The sequence below is a fragment of the Myotis davidii genome, unplaced genomic scaffold, assembly GCF_000327345.1.
Source record: "Myotis davidii unplaced genomic scaffold, ASM32734v1 scaffold283, whole genome shotgun sequence".
In the NCBI taxonomy this organism is placed as follows: Eukaryota; Metazoa; Chordata; class Mammalia; order Chiroptera; family Vespertilionidae; genus Myotis; species Myotis davidii.
In genome coordinates this window covers 395,146-413,038 of record NW_006293960.1, presented here as the reverse complement: position 1 = coordinate 413,038, position 17,893 = coordinate 395,146, and the positions used below count along the sequence as shown (strand labels likewise).

The 17,893-nt window shown below is 42.2% G+C and overlaps 1 protein-coding gene across 1 annotated transcript in view; it reads left to right on the top strand.

Moving 5' to 3' along the window:
- Nucleotides 1-14,021, top strand: part of CFI (complement factor I) — a 43,704-nt gene extending 29,683 nt beyond the window's left edge. The window contains exons 10-15 of the mRNA XM_015566681.1: nucleotides 1,842-1,877; nucleotides 3,829-3,932; nucleotides 4,092-4,195; nucleotides 7,920-8,197; nucleotides 11,981-12,085; nucleotides 13,613-14,021. Coding sequence (XP_015422167.1) covers nucleotides 1,842-1,877; nucleotides 3,829-3,932; nucleotides 4,092-4,195; nucleotides 7,920-8,197; nucleotides 11,981-12,085; nucleotides 13,613-13,830 — 845 coding nt within the window. The 3' untranslated portion in view covers nucleotides 13,831-14,021. The remainder of the gene's footprint in view (nucleotides 1-1,841; nucleotides 1,878-3,828; nucleotides 3,933-4,091; nucleotides 4,196-7,919; nucleotides 8,198-11,980; nucleotides 12,086-13,612) is intronic.
- Nucleotides 14,022-17,893: the final 3,872 nt, after the last annotated feature.

Here is a 17,893-nt window from a genome sequence, read left to right as displayed (position 1 = left end):
GTGTATGCTTAAGTTCTGACTGGTCCTTTTCCATGTTTTTTGGCATTCTCACTAAGATCCTTGAAAGTCTTACTAAGTTCCTCAGAGGTTTCTAAAAGATTCTTAAGTAACCTTATAAATGTGGTTTTGAACTCTATATCCAGTAGTTTGCTTTCTTCCACTTCTTTCATTTGTGACATGTTTCTTTGTCTCTGCATTTTGGCTGCTTCCCTGTGTTTGTTTCTATGTATTGGCTAGAGCTGCTAAGTCTCCTTGAGTTGATAGAGAGGCCTTGTGTGGTAGGTGTGCTATAGGACCTGTGGCTCAGCCTCCCCAGTCACCTGAGGTGGATGCTCTTGGTGTACCCCTTTGTGGGTTGTTTACACAGTCTTGTAGTTAATCTTTGATTGCTGTTGGTATTACTGGGAGAAATTGTCCTCCAGGCCAATTGGCTGTGTTGACCAGCTGAGTCTACACCAGAAGATCTGTTGTGCAGGAGACACCCTTCTGGGGCAGGACTTGCTTCAGTGGGGCTTTGGTGCTCACTGAGTCTGCCCCTTGAGTGTGTCTCTTATGGATGTGAAGAGTTGTAATCCGTTATCATCTCCAAGGAGGTGCAACATCAGCCACTCTCTGGGGCCTCCCAGCAGGAGCTACAGAGACATCTGCAGATTCCTCCTCTTTGTATGGGGTTTGGAAGTGCCCAGACGAGGCACAGCTGTGAAACAAGGCCACTGCTGCTGCCAGGTAGTGGGCCTTCTTTTGGAATCTCTGGGGCTCTCTCACCCAGCTGCAGTTTGTTTAGGCAAAAGGACAGGCCATTCATATGCAAAAGCCGATGCACACAGCTTGGGTGGGGCAGAGTCTCTGGGAATCACCAGGGCGGAGCACACAGCAATGGCTTCCCTGAAGCAGAGAAGTCCCTGGTTCTTCACATCCTGAGCACCCATGCAGGAACAATGATAGCTGCAAGCACCTCTAAGAGTAAGCTGCCCTCACATTCCTGTCCCAATGCCACACAGTCCAGTTTCTCCCCATATGTGCCTGGGTCCCCCAGAGTCTCAGCCATAACTGGAGTTCAGAGCAAGCAGGAGCTTATATCTCCCTCCCGTTTTAAAGAACAAAACATCCAGGTGCCAGCACTTTCCACGCCTCCGCACCTCTTACCAGTCTTAATGCGCTTTCTTCGCCTCTCTAGTTGTAGAATTTCTACTCAGCCAGCTTTCCCGCGGTTCTGGGTGGTAGTTGTTCTGCCGTTTAGTCGTAATTTTGATGTGGTTGTGAGATGCAGCAAGTGTAGGTGATTACCTATGCCGCCATCTTGGTTTCTCTCTGTTTTATTTTTTGCTTTTGACTTCTGCATCCTAATGTCTGATACTAACCATGCCTGACACCGAAACCAATGAAATATCATTGTTTGCATGACCACTGAAAGAAGTGCCTTATTTTGTACAAAAAGAGAGGAGCCTTTTCAATGACTCTTTTGCTCAGTGGCAGTGACAGCTCCCTACCTAGGTAAGGACCTTGTGAGTGCAGAGTTGAATGAGCTTTCCTTCTCTGATCTGGGTGTTTTGCTTGCTCTAAATGCAGGAAACTGCAGCACCATGAGCTTCACCATTCTCTTATATCAACAGACACCTCAAGTTTATGCCTGCCAAATTCTACACAGTTCATTTTGAGCCTTCAGAATTATGTAGCCAAAAAAAGGAAATGAGATGATGTGCTTTGGGGATTTTGTACTGTCCTTTTTAAAGGGAGGACAAGTTTTAAGACAGAAAATTAGTATCCACGTTTAATGATTGTAATGATTTGAGTTTTACTATTAACATAATTTTAAGCATTGAAAATTTGTTTTATTATAGAAGAAACAGAAATTTTGACTGCTAATATGGATGCAGGTAAGTTAACATTACTATTTTTTCTATTGGTGCACTGGTTTAACTTTAATGTCGAGTGTGTATATGTGTGTGTGTGTGTGTGTGTGTGTGTGTGTGTGTGTGTGTGTATATATACTATAACTAACTCAAGCAACAATTACCTTTGGTATAAATTTAAGTAGAAAAAATAACATTACTTCTCTCCTTTCTTTAATAAATACTTCTTGAGAACTGCTTTAAAAATTGATTAATACATATGACTAATTTTGAAGTGAAACAATACTATGGTCCTACATAAAGTTTTTCTATTAGTTTTGAGCTTTGTCAGGTCAGTTTTGTTGAAAACAACAAAAATTTCAAGTATGACCTAGGACATTTTGAAATAGAAAAATAGTGGATTTAATTGAACAAGCTATTCTTTTTCAATGTTTTAAACCATGATACTAGAAGGTCTGTGAAGATCTGTGCTCTGGCCAGTTGTGCACTATAAGCCAAATTAAATTTAAGTATTAAGTTCCTGGAAAATTCATAAGAGCTTTCAGGTCAGAGTAACTTGTATTAAATCCTGACTCAGTTATTTATTAGCTATATAACCTTAGATGAGTCACTTAACCTCAAATACAAATTGGGAATAAAATAGCTCCCTATTTTAGGGATATATTAAACTGAAGTTCACACAAGACTCCCTTCTAATTGCCACGCTACAAAATTAATGAACATTGAAACAAATCAGGCAATAAATCACGAATTTAGATCTCAAAGCTACAGCTACTCAGAAGGGATTTTCAACAAAGGCCCTTTATTTTCTACTCAAGATAACATTAATTTTCTGATACTACCCAAGTTGGTTCCACAGACAATGAATGAGGTCTCTCTTTTTCCCAAAGCCCAAGCTGACATTTAAAACTGGCTATGACACTCTTCCCCCACCTTAGGAGGGGTGGGAAGTTGTTCACAATATCTCTCCCTTGAGGACCTACCTCCTTATATGCTGAAAGCAATTGACAGTGATATTAATTTTCCTTTCTCATTTGGAACTAAGAAGCACATCTGCAAAAAATGTTCATGTCATGGTGAACTAGAGAGAGAGAGAATAAGGAGAGCATCTGACACAGTTACTGTCTTCCTTTGTCATGAATTCTCTTGCAAATTCACATCTTCAGCCTGGCTCTACCATGTTTTCTTCCCAGTAACAAAGGTGCCACATCTGAATGCTCACAGAGGAAGGAAACATCACCACATGTCAAGTGGCTGTACACATACCCCCTCTCCTGACCAACTGACCGGGAGTTGTCTAGGGTTCTCAGCACATTATCTCTCAGTGTTAATATGATCATTAAATGAGTTAACCTCATACAAAGTGTTTAGCATGGGGTCTGAGACACAGAAAGTATTGAAAATATTTCCATATAATTTTCATATGGAAATATTAAAAAAGTAAAAACAATGCCCTAGCTAGTGTGGCTCAGTTGGTTGAGCATTGTCCCATGCACCAAAAGGTCGCCAATTTGATTCCCATTAGGGTACATTGACGTCTCTCTCTCTCCCTCACCTTTCTTCTCTCTCTAAAATCAATAAAAACATATTTTTTTTAAAAAGTAAAAACTATGAAAGTGAGAAGAAAAGGGTTTTCTCTGAGACTACCCTGAGCTGACCCAGGAGTAATGCCTGGGTATGTGGCCTCTCTCATTGGCCAGAGGTTGATAAATATTTAGCCCTTTGGTCAGCCTCTCTCTGCCACAGGTTCACCTTGAGGAAGATTTCTGAGAGAACTGATCCAATTTTAATATTAAGCCAGAATTTTTAAACAGGATGAATAGTACAGTTTAGCATCCCAAATAATTTGCTAATGAATCTGGCCTCTTTCATATTAGCTGTGACTCTGCTTTTTTTGTGGCATAGATAATCCAGAAATGTCTGCCCACAAGGTAATGGGTCCAAAATCATGATACAATCTCTTCTTTTCTTGAAGAAAGAAAACAGATAAAGTCATTGCTCCCTAAATTATCCTGTGGAGTCAAACGCAGTGGACCCACTCGAAGGAAACGAGTCGTAGGAGGAATACCAGCACAACTGGTAAACCTGCATGGAAGTCCTAATGTTCCTTCCTTCCCAGGAACAGCCTGAGTTTTGGGGGTGGGGGATGGGGGGAGGGGGGCATGGCAGTCTTGCGATGGAAATTTCTTAGAGCCGCCTGTTTGTAGAATGGCAGTGATCACACACTTGTCTTTACAGGGAGAATTCCCATGGCAGGTGGCAATTAGGGAAGATGATAAATTCAGCTGTGGAGGAATTTATATTGGTGGCTGTTGGGTCCTGACTGCTGCACATTGTGTCAGGTAATATATGTCTCCACTCGATTATGAATTTCCTGAAACATGAAAATGAGTAATAGAGATTGTGACAGATGATAAACAAAAACATATGAGAAAAGTCATTGACAAGTTCCACCCTACTGACCCCTAAAAACCCTCTGATATCACACCAGGGACCTCAGAGGCCAAACCCCCATGGCCTTCTGTGCTCGCAACAAACCAAATTGTTGACCCCAGCTGGCAAGGGCAGATCAAACCTGTATAGGTACCAAGTGACTTCACTTGGCTCATTTGCATGCTGGGAAGTAGGTTGGTACTCCATACATTTATCTCCTCCATTGACAAGTTTTTGAGATTCTTAGGTCAGAGAAGTAGGGTAGGCATAGTGTTTCTGGATTTAACATTAGCATGTGACAAAAGATGTCTTATAATTAACTATAGATCGGAAATATAACTTTTATGCAGGACCAATAAGGCAAGTTAATAAGTGTCTGGATTCATTCAAAAGGGATGTCATAACTAAGTAACACAGAGTGGGTGTCTTAAACAACAGAAATTAATTTTCTCAGTCTGGAGGCTGGAAGTTCAAGATTAAGGTATTGGTAGGGATGGTTTCTCTTTGGCTTGCTGTGGAGAAACAATCCCTACTGATATCATGATCTGCTTACTGTGTTCTCACATGGCCTTTTCTCCATGAGCCTGAATTCCTGATGTCTATGTATGTATGCATTTTGTTAATCCTCACCCAAGGATATTTTTCCATTGATTTTTAGGGAGAGTAGAAGAGAGAGGGATGACAGAGAGAAACATCGATGTGAGAGAAACACAATGATTGGTTGCCTCCTGCATGAGCCCTGACCAGGGCCCAGGGGAAAGGGAGGAGCCTGCAACCAAGGTACATGCCCTTGACTGGAATTGAACCTGGGACTCTTTGGTCCACAGGCTGATGCTCTATCCACTGAACCAAACCGGTTAGGACTCTTTCTGTTTTTATAAGGAGACCAGTATACTGGATTAAGGCTTCACTCCTATAACCTCATTTAAAGCTCTTTAAAGGCCCAATCTCCAAACACATCTAATCACATTGGGGATTAGGCTTCAACATGTGAATTTTAGGGGGACACAATTCAGTCCACAATAGTGACTGCAGGAAAACACCTAAAAGTGTTGGTACTGACTAAAGGTCATGTTTGAGGAGAACACAGTTTGGAATTCTGGCCTCTGTTCTGATCATTAGAATGAATGAAGTATTATTTTTCGAGCACCTCTTACAGACCAAATACTGTGCCTGGCACTTTCACGTGTGTCTTTTTTTTTTTTTTTTAACATTCTCACAGTTCTAAGAAGTAAATACTACTCTTCCTTTATATAGACAAGCAGACTTAGACTGAGAAGTTACATGACTTGACTTACGCTACACTACTAGCCAATAGCAGAGCCAGGATAAAGTCAAGGTCAACATATCTGACAGTAGCTTAGATGAAGGCCTACTTAACAAATCTGCAGATGACCCAAAGCTGAGAGGGATGAGAAACATGTTGAATGATTAAATATGTTGGGTGATACCCATGAAGATCCTTATGGGTTGGAGCAATGAGCCAAAATATAATTTCTTCCAAAATGACCCTTTTCTCTTGGCTTCTGTGGTACACACTCTCCTGGTTTTCTCTCATCCTCTGTAGAGGCCACACCTTCCCTGCCATTTCTGCAGCTTCCCCCTCCTGTGACTGAGCATTATTGCTCAAGTGAAATTCTGGAGTTCTCCAATACTGAGCCTGGTTTCCCCTTCTCTTCTTACTTTTCTCCATAAAGTTAACTGTGCTTTATGCTAAAACAATGCTATATGCTGACACAATGATATCTCCAGCCTGGACCTCTCCTCCAACCACTGACTATCTACAGTCAACTGTCTATCAATCCTTCTTGGCTATATCTAAAGTACATTGAATTCAGAATCTCTAACACTGAGCTCATGATATGCCTCTTGCCCCAAATATAGGTCTATTCCAGTGTTTCCCATCTCAGCCAATGACACCACCATTCATCTAGTTACACAAGGCAGGAATCTAAGCATCATCACATTGCACTCCCTCAACCTTACCACAGGCCAGCCAATATATCACCAACTCTAGGTGGCATTTTAAATTTCTAATTATTTAATTCTCAAAACTTTCCATCTCCATGGTTGCCCTGCTTTCTCCTCTCCTCTGGATTATACCAACTGCCTCCCAAGTGGCTTATTTACATTCACTTTACCCACCTCCTCCCCCATCTATCCACTCTCTACTGTGCATCAAGAGCAATATTTCCATACCTGGTTTTGATCAGTTATTGCTTAAAAGTCAATAGCTTTGCATTCCTCTTAGGATAAAAACAAAACAAAACAAAAAACTAAACAAAAAATGGCATGGCCCATTAGGCCCCATATGACCTGAGCCCTGCTTACCTTGGTCGAACACATCTTGCTCCACAGCGTCACCTCCTGCTTTCTACACCACCCATTCTGGACTTCTTTCAGCTACTCAAGTGCACTTCTCTCCCTGCTGCAAAGAGACCATCATATGTTGTTTCCCCTGCCTGAATGGTCCTTCCTATCCTGTTTCTCTAGTTAGTGTGACTCGTTATTCAGATCTCAGCTTAATTTTCACTTCCTCACAGGACCTTCCTTGACTCTCTTAAGTCAAAGAGGCCCTCTTGGTAAGTTCTCAGAATCCATGTGCTTTCACTCCTTTCACATTTCACAGTAGAATACGTACCTTCATTAGTGTGATATCTATTTAATGCTAAATCTTTCCATAAACCCTAAGCTCCATGAAGTCAGGAACTATTTCTGACTTTGCTCATTTCTGTATCCCAATGGCTACCATAGTACCTGGTATACAGTAGGTGCACAATAAGTATTTGTTTAGTAAATTGAATGCACAAACAGGGTTAACCTTTCAACAATATTCAGGACCTCTGATCCTGAAAAACAACCAAAATTAATATGAAGAACAGCATTTTTTGAACACTAAGTATTAAATAAAAGCATCCTGAATGCCTCATTATCTCCTAGGACATCATTGTTTAAGGTGATTACCTGAGAAAAATGTTGGTAGGTGCCCAGTTTGCTGGAAACCAAGAAGTGAAAATTGGTATGAAATGGAGTGAAGCATAAGAACAGGCAATATTTAGCTCAATTGCCATTTCAACCAGATTTTAAAACAGCTGCTATGTTCCATGTACAATACTAGGCATGGACATCTACCCATAGATTAATAAGACACTGTTTTTTTACTTCAAGGCTGTGAGCAAGTCAATATAATGCAAGGTTAGGACGCAGTCTTAAGGGACAGGATAATGACTGCTGTGTTCTTCGCTCTGAGAACCTCTGGGTTAGCAGAGTAATGAGAGTGTGTACTCTGACTTCCCAGTTCTGGGCTAGACACCGTCTGGTCTCTGCAAACGCCTTCAGTGAGGGTGCTCTCACTCCAGAGATAGCCAACTCATTCTCCTCGTGGGCATCTCTGGATGTCCCTGATATTGAGCAGTTAGAGTATTCCTCTCTTCATTTGCCCACTGACTTTATTTTAACATTGTCCTTAAACTTAATCACACTGCTTCATGAGAGCAAAGATAAACAAAGAAATCTGGGAAAGTGATAAATGTTCTTTAGAAAGGAGAATATAAAGACAAAGCATCAGAAGTCCTTGCTGATAGCTTTCTTTTTTATTAACGTATTTTATTTCCCTTTGATTTTCCATTATAGGGTCAGTAAAATTCACCGTTACCAAATATGGGTATCATTGCTAGACTGGATAAAGCCGAACCCTGAGATAACTGTTCATATGGCCAATAAAATTATTATCCACGAAAACTACAACGGAGCCACCTACCAAAACGACATAGCTTTGATTGAACTGAAAAAACGCCAAACACAAACTGATTGTGTGCTGCCTACTACTGTCCCTGCCTGTGTCCCCTGGTCTCCATATTTATTCACACCTAATGATAAATGCATCATTTCTGGCTTGGGTCGAGAAAGAGGTATGCATTTTACAATTTGTTATCATCAGAATCTAGGGGTTGAAAATGAATGGGAATAGAAATGCCTAGGAGCTAATCTCCTACTGCTCAGAGAGCATGGAACCTCAAATCCAGAAAAGTGAACATCCAGTGAGGGCGGCTTCTGTGTGTGCAACCTGTGTCCTGGCCCAGCATGCTGGGCTCTGCGGTGCCCGTGCTTGGCTTCCTGCTCCGCTGCCACCATCATGAAATTCTTCATTCTTTTTGCAGGGGTCCCACCTCACATTTTTCTTTTCCACTGACTTTCGCAGATCCTGATCTGCATTTTCAAAGGATACCGACGCTCTGTGAGCCTAAAGCAAACAGTGATGGGCAGCCATTTGCCAAGAAAAAGCATAGTGTCAGGGGGACATGTAGCATGGCTTAGATTTGTTGGAGAGATCTGGGTGGAAGATGAACAGGTTGTCATAGAGACAGAAAAAGTATATGCTGAGACAGTGACCCCACAACCCTCTGCTTTCTCCTCTCCTCTCCCCCATTCTCCATGCCCCACACCCCCACATCCCACAAAGAAAAAGACATGGAAAATTCCTTCTTCCAGCCCCTATGGTTTGAGATGAACATTCATATGAGTAAGAGCTGTGGACACTTATGAACAAATTATTTAAAAGACCTGCTAAATGAGAGGTTAGATTTAAATTAGCCAATATTTTTCTTTCATCTTAAAGAATTAGCCTTGAAATTTAGCTTCCTTATGACCGCTTAAACTCTCTTCGTAAATAACTTCATTGCATTGGTCTTACAGACTCATATTCCAATTTGTCTTTTATAACCGCCACACTAAAAAGTATAAAATATGTATGAATTAACCTGGATTGTGGTATGTTTGAATACCCAACACTTACAATATACTAAATTTTATTAGTACTTAATTCATCCAGAAAGCATTATGTCCTTATATTTGTTGTTTATTTTTTTAGAATACTTAGGAACATTTATAAGTATAGACAAAAATACAGGTAAAAGAACATAATAAACCTACTTATCACCTAGTTTCCCCAGTTATCAATTTCTACCATTTTTGTTTTAGCTCTTTGAATCAATCACTATTTCAATAGGATAATTAAGAAGGTTTACTTATTTTTATTTTTGTTAATCCTTATCCGTGGATAACTTTCCATTGATTTTTAGAGAGAGTGGGAGGAAGGGGGAGAAACAGAGAGAGAGAAACATCAATGTGAAAGAGACACATCAATTGGTTGCCTCCCAGTCCTGACCAGGGCCAGGGGTCAAGCTTAAAACCGAGGTACATGCCCCTGACCGGAATCGAACCCAGGACCCTTCAGTCCATGGGCCTATGCTCTATCCACTGAGCCAAGCAAGCAAGGGCAGGAAGGTTTATTTTTCATTTTATTTTTTAAACTATATTTTTATTGATTTCAGAGAGGAAGGGGGAGGTAGAGGGAGAGAGAAACAGAAACATTAGTGATGAAAGATAATCATTTGGCTGCCTCCTGAATACCCCCCAATGGGTGTGCAACCTCGGCATGTGCCCTGACGGGGAATTAAACCATGACCTCTTGGTTCATAGGGCCATGCTCAACCACTGAGCCACTCAGGCCAGGCGAAGGTTTATTTTTAAAGGGGTTAATTACAAAGATGTAGGTGTGGGGTTGGGGAACCACAAGGGCTATGGAGAAACCCAGTACTAACAGTACCAGAACTGACACCTTTCCTAGATTTGAACATGTAAAGGGACGGAGAAACTACCAGAAGGAGAAACAGCTCTAGGTATAGCAATGACCTTGAGTTGAAGGTTATAGCCAGCCCCAATCTTGCTAGCTTCTCTTCTCCCCTCCCTCCCTTCTGCTAGGTCTTCTGTTAGAAAGCAACTGAAAACCAGAGGCTAAGGGAGTCCTATTGAAGTATCCCTTTACCTCCAGGTCACGCTCTTAGGGCAGCGAGCAAGGCATTAAAGAGTAGAGAGCGGATCTGTAGAGCTATTAAACACATTTCCAACACACGCTTATTTTTTCCTGGAATATATTAAGTCAAATCCCAGATATCATGTAATTTCACCAATGAATACTCTAGTAAAAATCTAGAGTATTTTTTATACTCAACAAAATGAAAGTGATTTGACAATATCATCTAATAACCAGCCCATGTTTAATATTTCTCAAGGAATATTCCTCAAGCTGCAGAGGCTACAAGGTAGAAAGACAAAGGCCAGCTCTCAAGGAATTCCTCTCCTAGGCGGGCAGGAGCCACCAGTCAGGAAGGCTACCTTTAGACAGAACAATGTGACAGTGCCTCAAAAATGATACAAAACAATTTAGGGGAGGGAGCTATCTCCTGAGTCATTAAAATTCTCCCATGGTACAGCAGCTCCCAGTTTTTAAAGGCTTCTCCTGACTTAGGGGAAACAATAAATTACTAATTTTAAAAAACCCTTATCCTGAGGAAAGTAGCCATCCCAAGACTAACTTGAGATAGGACCTGAAGGGAGAAAAAAGAAACTCTTCCCAGATTGGCCACATACTTTGGTGGGTTTTTGTCTCCCTCCACTTCCCAGAAGAGAGTATCAGTTCTGCAGTTAACTCCTATGTACTCACTACAGTGCTAGGGTCTTTGGAGTCATTCTCTCAGGACAAGCCAGAGATCTCTGTCCCCAGGTAGTTTATGGGTTAACTGAGAAGTTAAGCCATTTGCCATTAGATGTTTAATATATAATTTAATTACTGAGTTCATGGGTTAATTATATACGTTTTTATTAAACAACTACCGTGTTAGCATGAGGCTGGGTGCTGGTGCAGCAGTGGGTGAGTCAGGCCTGGGCCCTGCTCTCCTGGAGCATAAAAGTTACTGCAAGCTGGGAAAAAGGAGGAGGAGGGGAGATGGGCAAAGATTCACTTCTCTACCTGGGACATCTCACCCTGTATTCTTTTTTTTTTTTTAATATATTTTATTGATTTTTCACAGAGAGGAAGGGAAGGGGATAGAGAGTTAGAAACATCGATGAGAGAGAAACATCGATCAGTTGCCTCTTGCATACGCCCAACTGGGGATGTGCCCGCAACCAAGGTACATGCCCTTGGCCGCAATCGAACCCGGGACCCTTCAGCCCGCAGGGCAACGCTCTATCCACTGAGCCAAACCGGTCAGGGCTCACCCTGTATTCTTAGGTTTTTCTCATCTTTCCTGGACTATGGATTAGCAACATGACCTGGTCCTTTTTCAAGTCCCAAATCTCTAGCTTAAATGGAAAGGAAATTCTAAACCCTCTTTTAATCACTTTCAGATCACTTAGGAGATGGAGTTCCTCACAGACACAAAAGAAACACACCCACTGATAACTTCATATGCATTTATTTTAACTTCTGACATTAAAAAGTTGTTTTCACTCAACAAGCACTTTGAAGGAAAGAGGGGACTATAAGAAACTAGAAGCTATTTAGGTGAGAAGACCCTGGTCCCAATTCCTACCCAACTCCCCCACAAGACTAGGCCATCAGAGGGGGAGTTTATCTCATTCATCTCAGAGTACTCAGCTCTTGATTAAACCAGTATGACTTCAGAATCTCCCTAGACTATTTTTAGAAAGGCAAATGTAGAAAATGGGGATATGAGCAGTGTATGATTAAATATGCTAATGAATTAGCCTCAAAAGTGTATGAATCTGTTTGAGAATATACATATTCTTATATCTTCCTAATGGTGTACTAAACTATGAGACTAAATATTTATTTAGATTTCTCAGTTGTGTCTTCTAAATGTGTATTTTTTTTCTCTCACTTTGTTTAGATAACCAAAAAGTCTATTCACTTCTATGGGGTGAAGTTCACCTAATAGCTAATTGCTCTAAGTATTACCCAGGTCGGTTCTTTGAAAAAGAAATGATATGTGCAGGTGAGTACTAAGTGGTTTTTCTGATGTATTTTTATACATGCTCCCCAACAAAAGTGTATCCTCCCCCACCCCCTAATGAGTTAGCCCCCTTGCTCTGGGCCCTGAACACTTTCATGTGGCTTCCTGGCTGTTGCATTACCACACTTTCAGGTCCCTCCCCTTAATTCAAGTCCCCTCATTCTAATACTAAGAGGAAAAGTCTTCCTTAAGCGAGCACACAGCAGATTAGCAAGGTGACTAAGAGCACAGACTCTGGAACCAGACTCCTGGGTTTACATCCCCGTTTTTACCCACTAGTATTCACGTGACCTTGAGCAAGTTTCCTCATCCACAAAATTGAGGATCTTGGTAGATGAGGACACTGAGATGCAGAAAGTCACATAATTTGGCCAAAGTCTTACAGACAACTGGTATATCCAGGATCAAAGCGCAACCTTCTTCAAAATAAAAATCCAAATGATCTAATGATCTTATTTTGAATGTATCCCAATGGAATAGAATTCTCCCTCCTTAGAAATCCTATTGCACATCTTACAATACCTGCCACTGTCTCCCTTTGTAGTGATGCCAGTGCCCCTACCTAATACATTCAGCAGTTCCTACTTTCGGTGGTGACCCAAAGGCAGGGTTGCAGCCAGGTAGTGCATTTATGATGTTTTATCGAAGCCACCAATAAGTAGTGTATTACTGAAAAAGGCCAAGTTACTGGTATCCTATGAATTCTTGGATACAGTGATTTTAAAAGTTTGGAAAGTCATAAGAGTGAGAAGAAAGTAAGCAGACTATTTCCTGTGCCTCCCATATTAAAATGAAGTTGAGGATTATAGAGGACAAAAGGGGAGGCTAGCACCAAATCTACCAGCTCTGAGGTCTGGCTGCCCAAGTCCAGACTCTGACACTTATTATGTATGGTCTTGGACAACAGAGAGGTTAATATTTATAACCTCTCTATACCTTATTTGTTTCATCTTAAAATAGGCATAATAATGATACCTCCTGGGGTTGTGTTGAAGATTAAAGCAATGAATGACTCATGCATATAAGCACTCCATAAGCACTAGGTATTCCTATTTTCCCACCCAGCCGACTTTCACACCCTAATTCTATCATCTACTAATTACTTAACCCAGGGCAATTTAGTATCTACTTTGTGTCTCATTTTCCATCTTTAAAATGAAAATTGGAATTTTGAGAAAATGATACTACTTACTGAAATAAAATATTTGGCATAGCACCTGTCACACTCAGCATCTGATGCTATTTTCAGAATGCAATCTTATCATAGTATAAACCTACGTAAAGTAGGGAAGGCAGGGAGGGCACTTGATACATTTAGAGAATGAGTAGATCAAGCATTTCCCAGCCTGTATGCTAACAACTCCTTGGGCCTAGCAGGGCTATGCAAGGGAGAAAGTGTGAGGAAGCGAAGTCATTTGCACTCCTTGACGGGAGAGGCAGAAAGGCAGCATGGTGGCCTTGACGAATGCACGTAAATGTGTGATTTCCTTTTTCCTTTGTCTTTCTCAGGTACAGATGATGGTTCCATTGATGCCTGTAAAGGGGACTCTGGTGGCCCCTTAGTCTGTCAGGATGCCAACAACAAGACATATATTTGGGGTATTGTGAGTTGGGGTGAAAACTGTGGAAAACCAGATTTCCCAGGTGTTTACACCAAAGTGGCCAATTATTTTGACTGGATTAGCCATCATGTGGGAAGAGCTGTTATTTCTCAGTACAATGTATAAAGCTGTGATCCTTCTTCTTTCCACTCTTTTTCTTTCAGGAGTTCCATTTTAATTGAAATGATACTGCATAACTAGTACTTCTCTAGGGGGGGGAAAGCAAATTTTATTGAATATTCTTAAAGGTCACTGCAAAGTTTATGCCATATTGGAATTTTGCTGTATAATTCTCAAATAAACATTTTAGTCTAGCATGCATGTTTTATTAGAAATGTGATTAAATGATCTCATCATAGAGGGGCGACATATTGACTCTACTAAAGGTTTAGCTAGTTGAGTAACATTGGAGTCACATAAGCCTACTTTCACACCCCAATTCTATCACCTACTAGTTACTTGAACTTGGGCAATTTAATATCTACTTTGTGTCTCATTTTCCATCTTTAAAATGAAAACTGGAATTTTGAGAAAATGATTCTACATACTGGAATAAAATATTGCCCATAGTGCCTGTCACAGGGAAATAGCTGACCTCACAGCTCTCATCCCATTTCCCTGCTTCTTTACAGATTAAAAGTTCTTGAAAAAATTGTCTTTAGTTTCTCATTTCACAAGTTCATCTTGAGTCTTTCTTGAAACCTCTCCACAGACAGCACAAGACAACCACTGACCTCCTTGGTATCAAACCTCATGGTCAACCCCTCAGGGCATCGCACTCCTCTGCTGAGCTGGCTGCCCCAGCCTTAGGCCTCAGCCCCCTCCCCAGCCTTCTCCTTCTGGTCACTTCTCTCTCTGCACTTCCCCTGGTGACTTCATCTAGACTCACTTTAAAAATCCTACGGGCAGTGCAATGACTCAAACATCGTATCTCCAGCCATGACCTTTCCCAGAACTCCGGACGTACATCTCCACCTGGATACCTCATGGCATTTCCAAAGAAACATGGCCACCCCAGGCCTCTGCTCCTTCTTAAACCTGATCCTCCCTCCTTAGGAAACGGCACCAACACCCACTCAGTGTACAGTAGGCACCCAGTCTCTAGTACAGCTTTAATCTCAGCACAGCACTTGCCATCACCCAACATATTCTGCTTTTATCTGTTTATCTACCTCTTCCCATTACACTGTAAGAAACAAGAGAAGAGAGACCATTCGTGTTCCTTCTGTCTGCATCCCTATCACTTGGTTCATAGAAGGTGCTCAGTAAATAAACATTAGCTGCTTTATTATTATTTTTATTGACTGACTGGTTTTAGAGAAGGGAGAGAGAGAGAAAGAGAGAGAGAGCAACATCCATTTGTTGGTCCACTTTTATATATTCACTGGAGGCCCAGTGCACGAAATTCGTGCACGGGGGTTCCTCAGCCCAGCCTGCACCCTCTCATAATCCAGGATCCCTCTCACAATCCAGAACCACTGGCTCCTAACCACTCACCTGCCTGCCTGCCTGATTGCTCCTCATCCCTCTGCCGGCCTGATCCCCCTAACTGCTCTCCCCTGCCAGCCTGATCCCCCTAACTGCCTAACTGCTCTCCCCTCCTGGCCTGATCGCCCTAACTGCCACCTTCTCCCTTCTCCATGACACTACCTTCTCCTGTGGCCTCTGCAAAAGAGACCGCAGTGCTGGACCAGACCTTGGCCCTCATAGCCAGCATGGTTGCCAGCCTTTGGACCTTGCAGCCACTGTGGCTTTGTCCAGATGGATGTCCAGAAGGATGTCTGCCCTAATTAGCATATTACCCTTTTATTAGTATAGATTGGTTGATTCTTGTGTGTGCCCCGACTGCAACGTTGGTGTATTGGGACAACACTCTATGAGCTACCTGGCCAGGGCCTATTATTAGTTTCTTAAAGCTCAGCTACCATCATCCTGAAGGTATGGGTATGTTTTTCACATAAATATTACCTTCAGCCCCGCTGGTGTGGCTCAATGGTTGATTGTTGACCTATGAACCAGGAGGAATCCAATCAGGGCACTTGTCTAAGTTGTGGGCTCAATCCCCAGTAGGGGGCATGCAGGAAGCACCCAATTGATGTTTCTCTCTTATCATTGATGCTTCTATATCTCTCTCCCTCTCCTTTCCGCTCTTAAACCAATAAAAATATATATTTTTTAAAATATTACCTTCAATTCCTGGGGTCCAGTCCTGGACAGAGCCTAACTGTTTTGGTAACAGAAATGCCTCCTACATATTTCTACATATATTCCAAAATCGGTTACTGCTCAAATTTTTTTTCTTTTTAAAAATTTTGGTAAAGTACACATAAAAATTTTACCATTTTGAAGTATATATTCTGTGGCATTAAGTGCATTCACATTTTTGTGCAACCATCTCCATCTCCAGAAATTTTTTATCTTCTGCAAATGCCCAATAAACATAACTCCTCTGTGCCCAATAAACATAACTCCTCCTCCTCTCCCATGCTGCCCAGATTTTAAATTCCTTTTGTCTTTGAATACTGGAGAGTATCTGATTACCTATGGCTGTGCAAGAAAGAACCCTAGTCATTTAAATAAGAATGGTCCATTATTTTGCTCCTTTGTCTGGGATTGACTGGGCTCAGCTGGGCAGTTCTTCCATCCTCTCATGCAGTTGCTTTCCGGCAAGGCTGGGGCAAGGATCCTCTCTAAGTCTTCACTCCTGTGCCTGGTGCCTGGGCTGAGCAGACTCAGCTGGGGCTTTTTTCAGACCTTTCTCTACAGGGTCTCTCCACATGGGTTTTCAACTCAGAGTCGCCTGATTTCTTACTGACAAATGTCCCAGGAGAACCTACAAAACCTGCAGTTCCTTTCTAAACCTAACTTTGAAAGTCATTTAGCCTTCCATCACAAAGGCCTGACCACGGTCAAGGGGAGGATATAAAATTAATCTTTTATGGGAGGGGTAGCAAAGAATTTGTGGCTTTTATTTTTTGAATCCTCACCAGAGTATATTTTTCCATTGATTTTTTTAGAGAGAAGGAAAGACAGAGAGAAATATTGATCTGAGAGAAACACATCCATTGGTTGCCTCCTGCACGTACCCCAACCAGAGCCCTGGCCTGGGAGGAGCCTGCAACTGAGATACATGCCCCTGACCAGAATCGAACCCAGAACCCTTGATCTGCAGGCTAATGCTGTATCCACTGAGCCAAACCAGCTAGGGCTGTGGCAATTTAAAACCACCATCTTGTCTTGATCCAGCAAACCTGGAGCGTCTGGCACCTTAGAAGATATCTGTGTATGAGACAAGTACTAAGAGCTGTAAGCTGGGGACCCCAGCATATATGGGGAACCCTCAGCGGATCTAGGAAGGAGCATCATTGTGGCCCCTCCAAGGCCCAAGCCGGTATGCACAGTGACGTGGGACCTGGAGGCTTGGCAGCCCAGTGGACCAAGGTGGAGGCCTGAAGTGAAGAGTCAGCTTCTCTGTAGTGACTCCATGTGGCAAAGACTGGAAACAGCAAGAGGAGTGGAATGACTTGGCTCCAGGGCTAGCCCAGTTTAGAGGTCTGGGTGACGGCTCCTAGCTGCAGACAAGAGAAGCCAATCTCACCCTCAAGGAAGAGGCTCAGTGAGCACCAAAGCCCCACTGAAGCAAATTTTGCTCCATAGGGGTGTCTCCTGCACAGCAGCTCTTCCACTGTAGACACAGTTAGTCCTCACAGCCAATTGGACTGGAGGTCAATTCCTCCCAGTGATGCCAACAGCAATCAAGGCTCAACTACAACAAGACTGTGCACACAGCCCACACAGGGGCACATCTGGAGTGCCCAGCTCAGGTAACTGGGGAGGCTGAGCCACTGGGCCCTACAGGACACCTACCAATTCCAGGAGACATACAGTTCTACCTAATACATAGAAACAAACACAGGGAATCAGCCAAAATGTGGACAAAAAGAAACATAATAAAAGGACAGAAAAAATCTCCAGGAAAAAAACACACACCTAAATAAAATGGAATGGTGTGTGTGTGTGTGTGTGTGTGTGTGTGTGTGTAGTAGCAGCCCGGTGCACGAAATTCATGCACATTAAAAGGGAATTAATTGCCCTAACCGGTTTGGCTCAGTGGATAGAGCATCGGCCTGCGGACTCAAGGATCCCAGGTTCGATTCAGGTAAAGGGCATGTACCTTGGATGCAGGCAC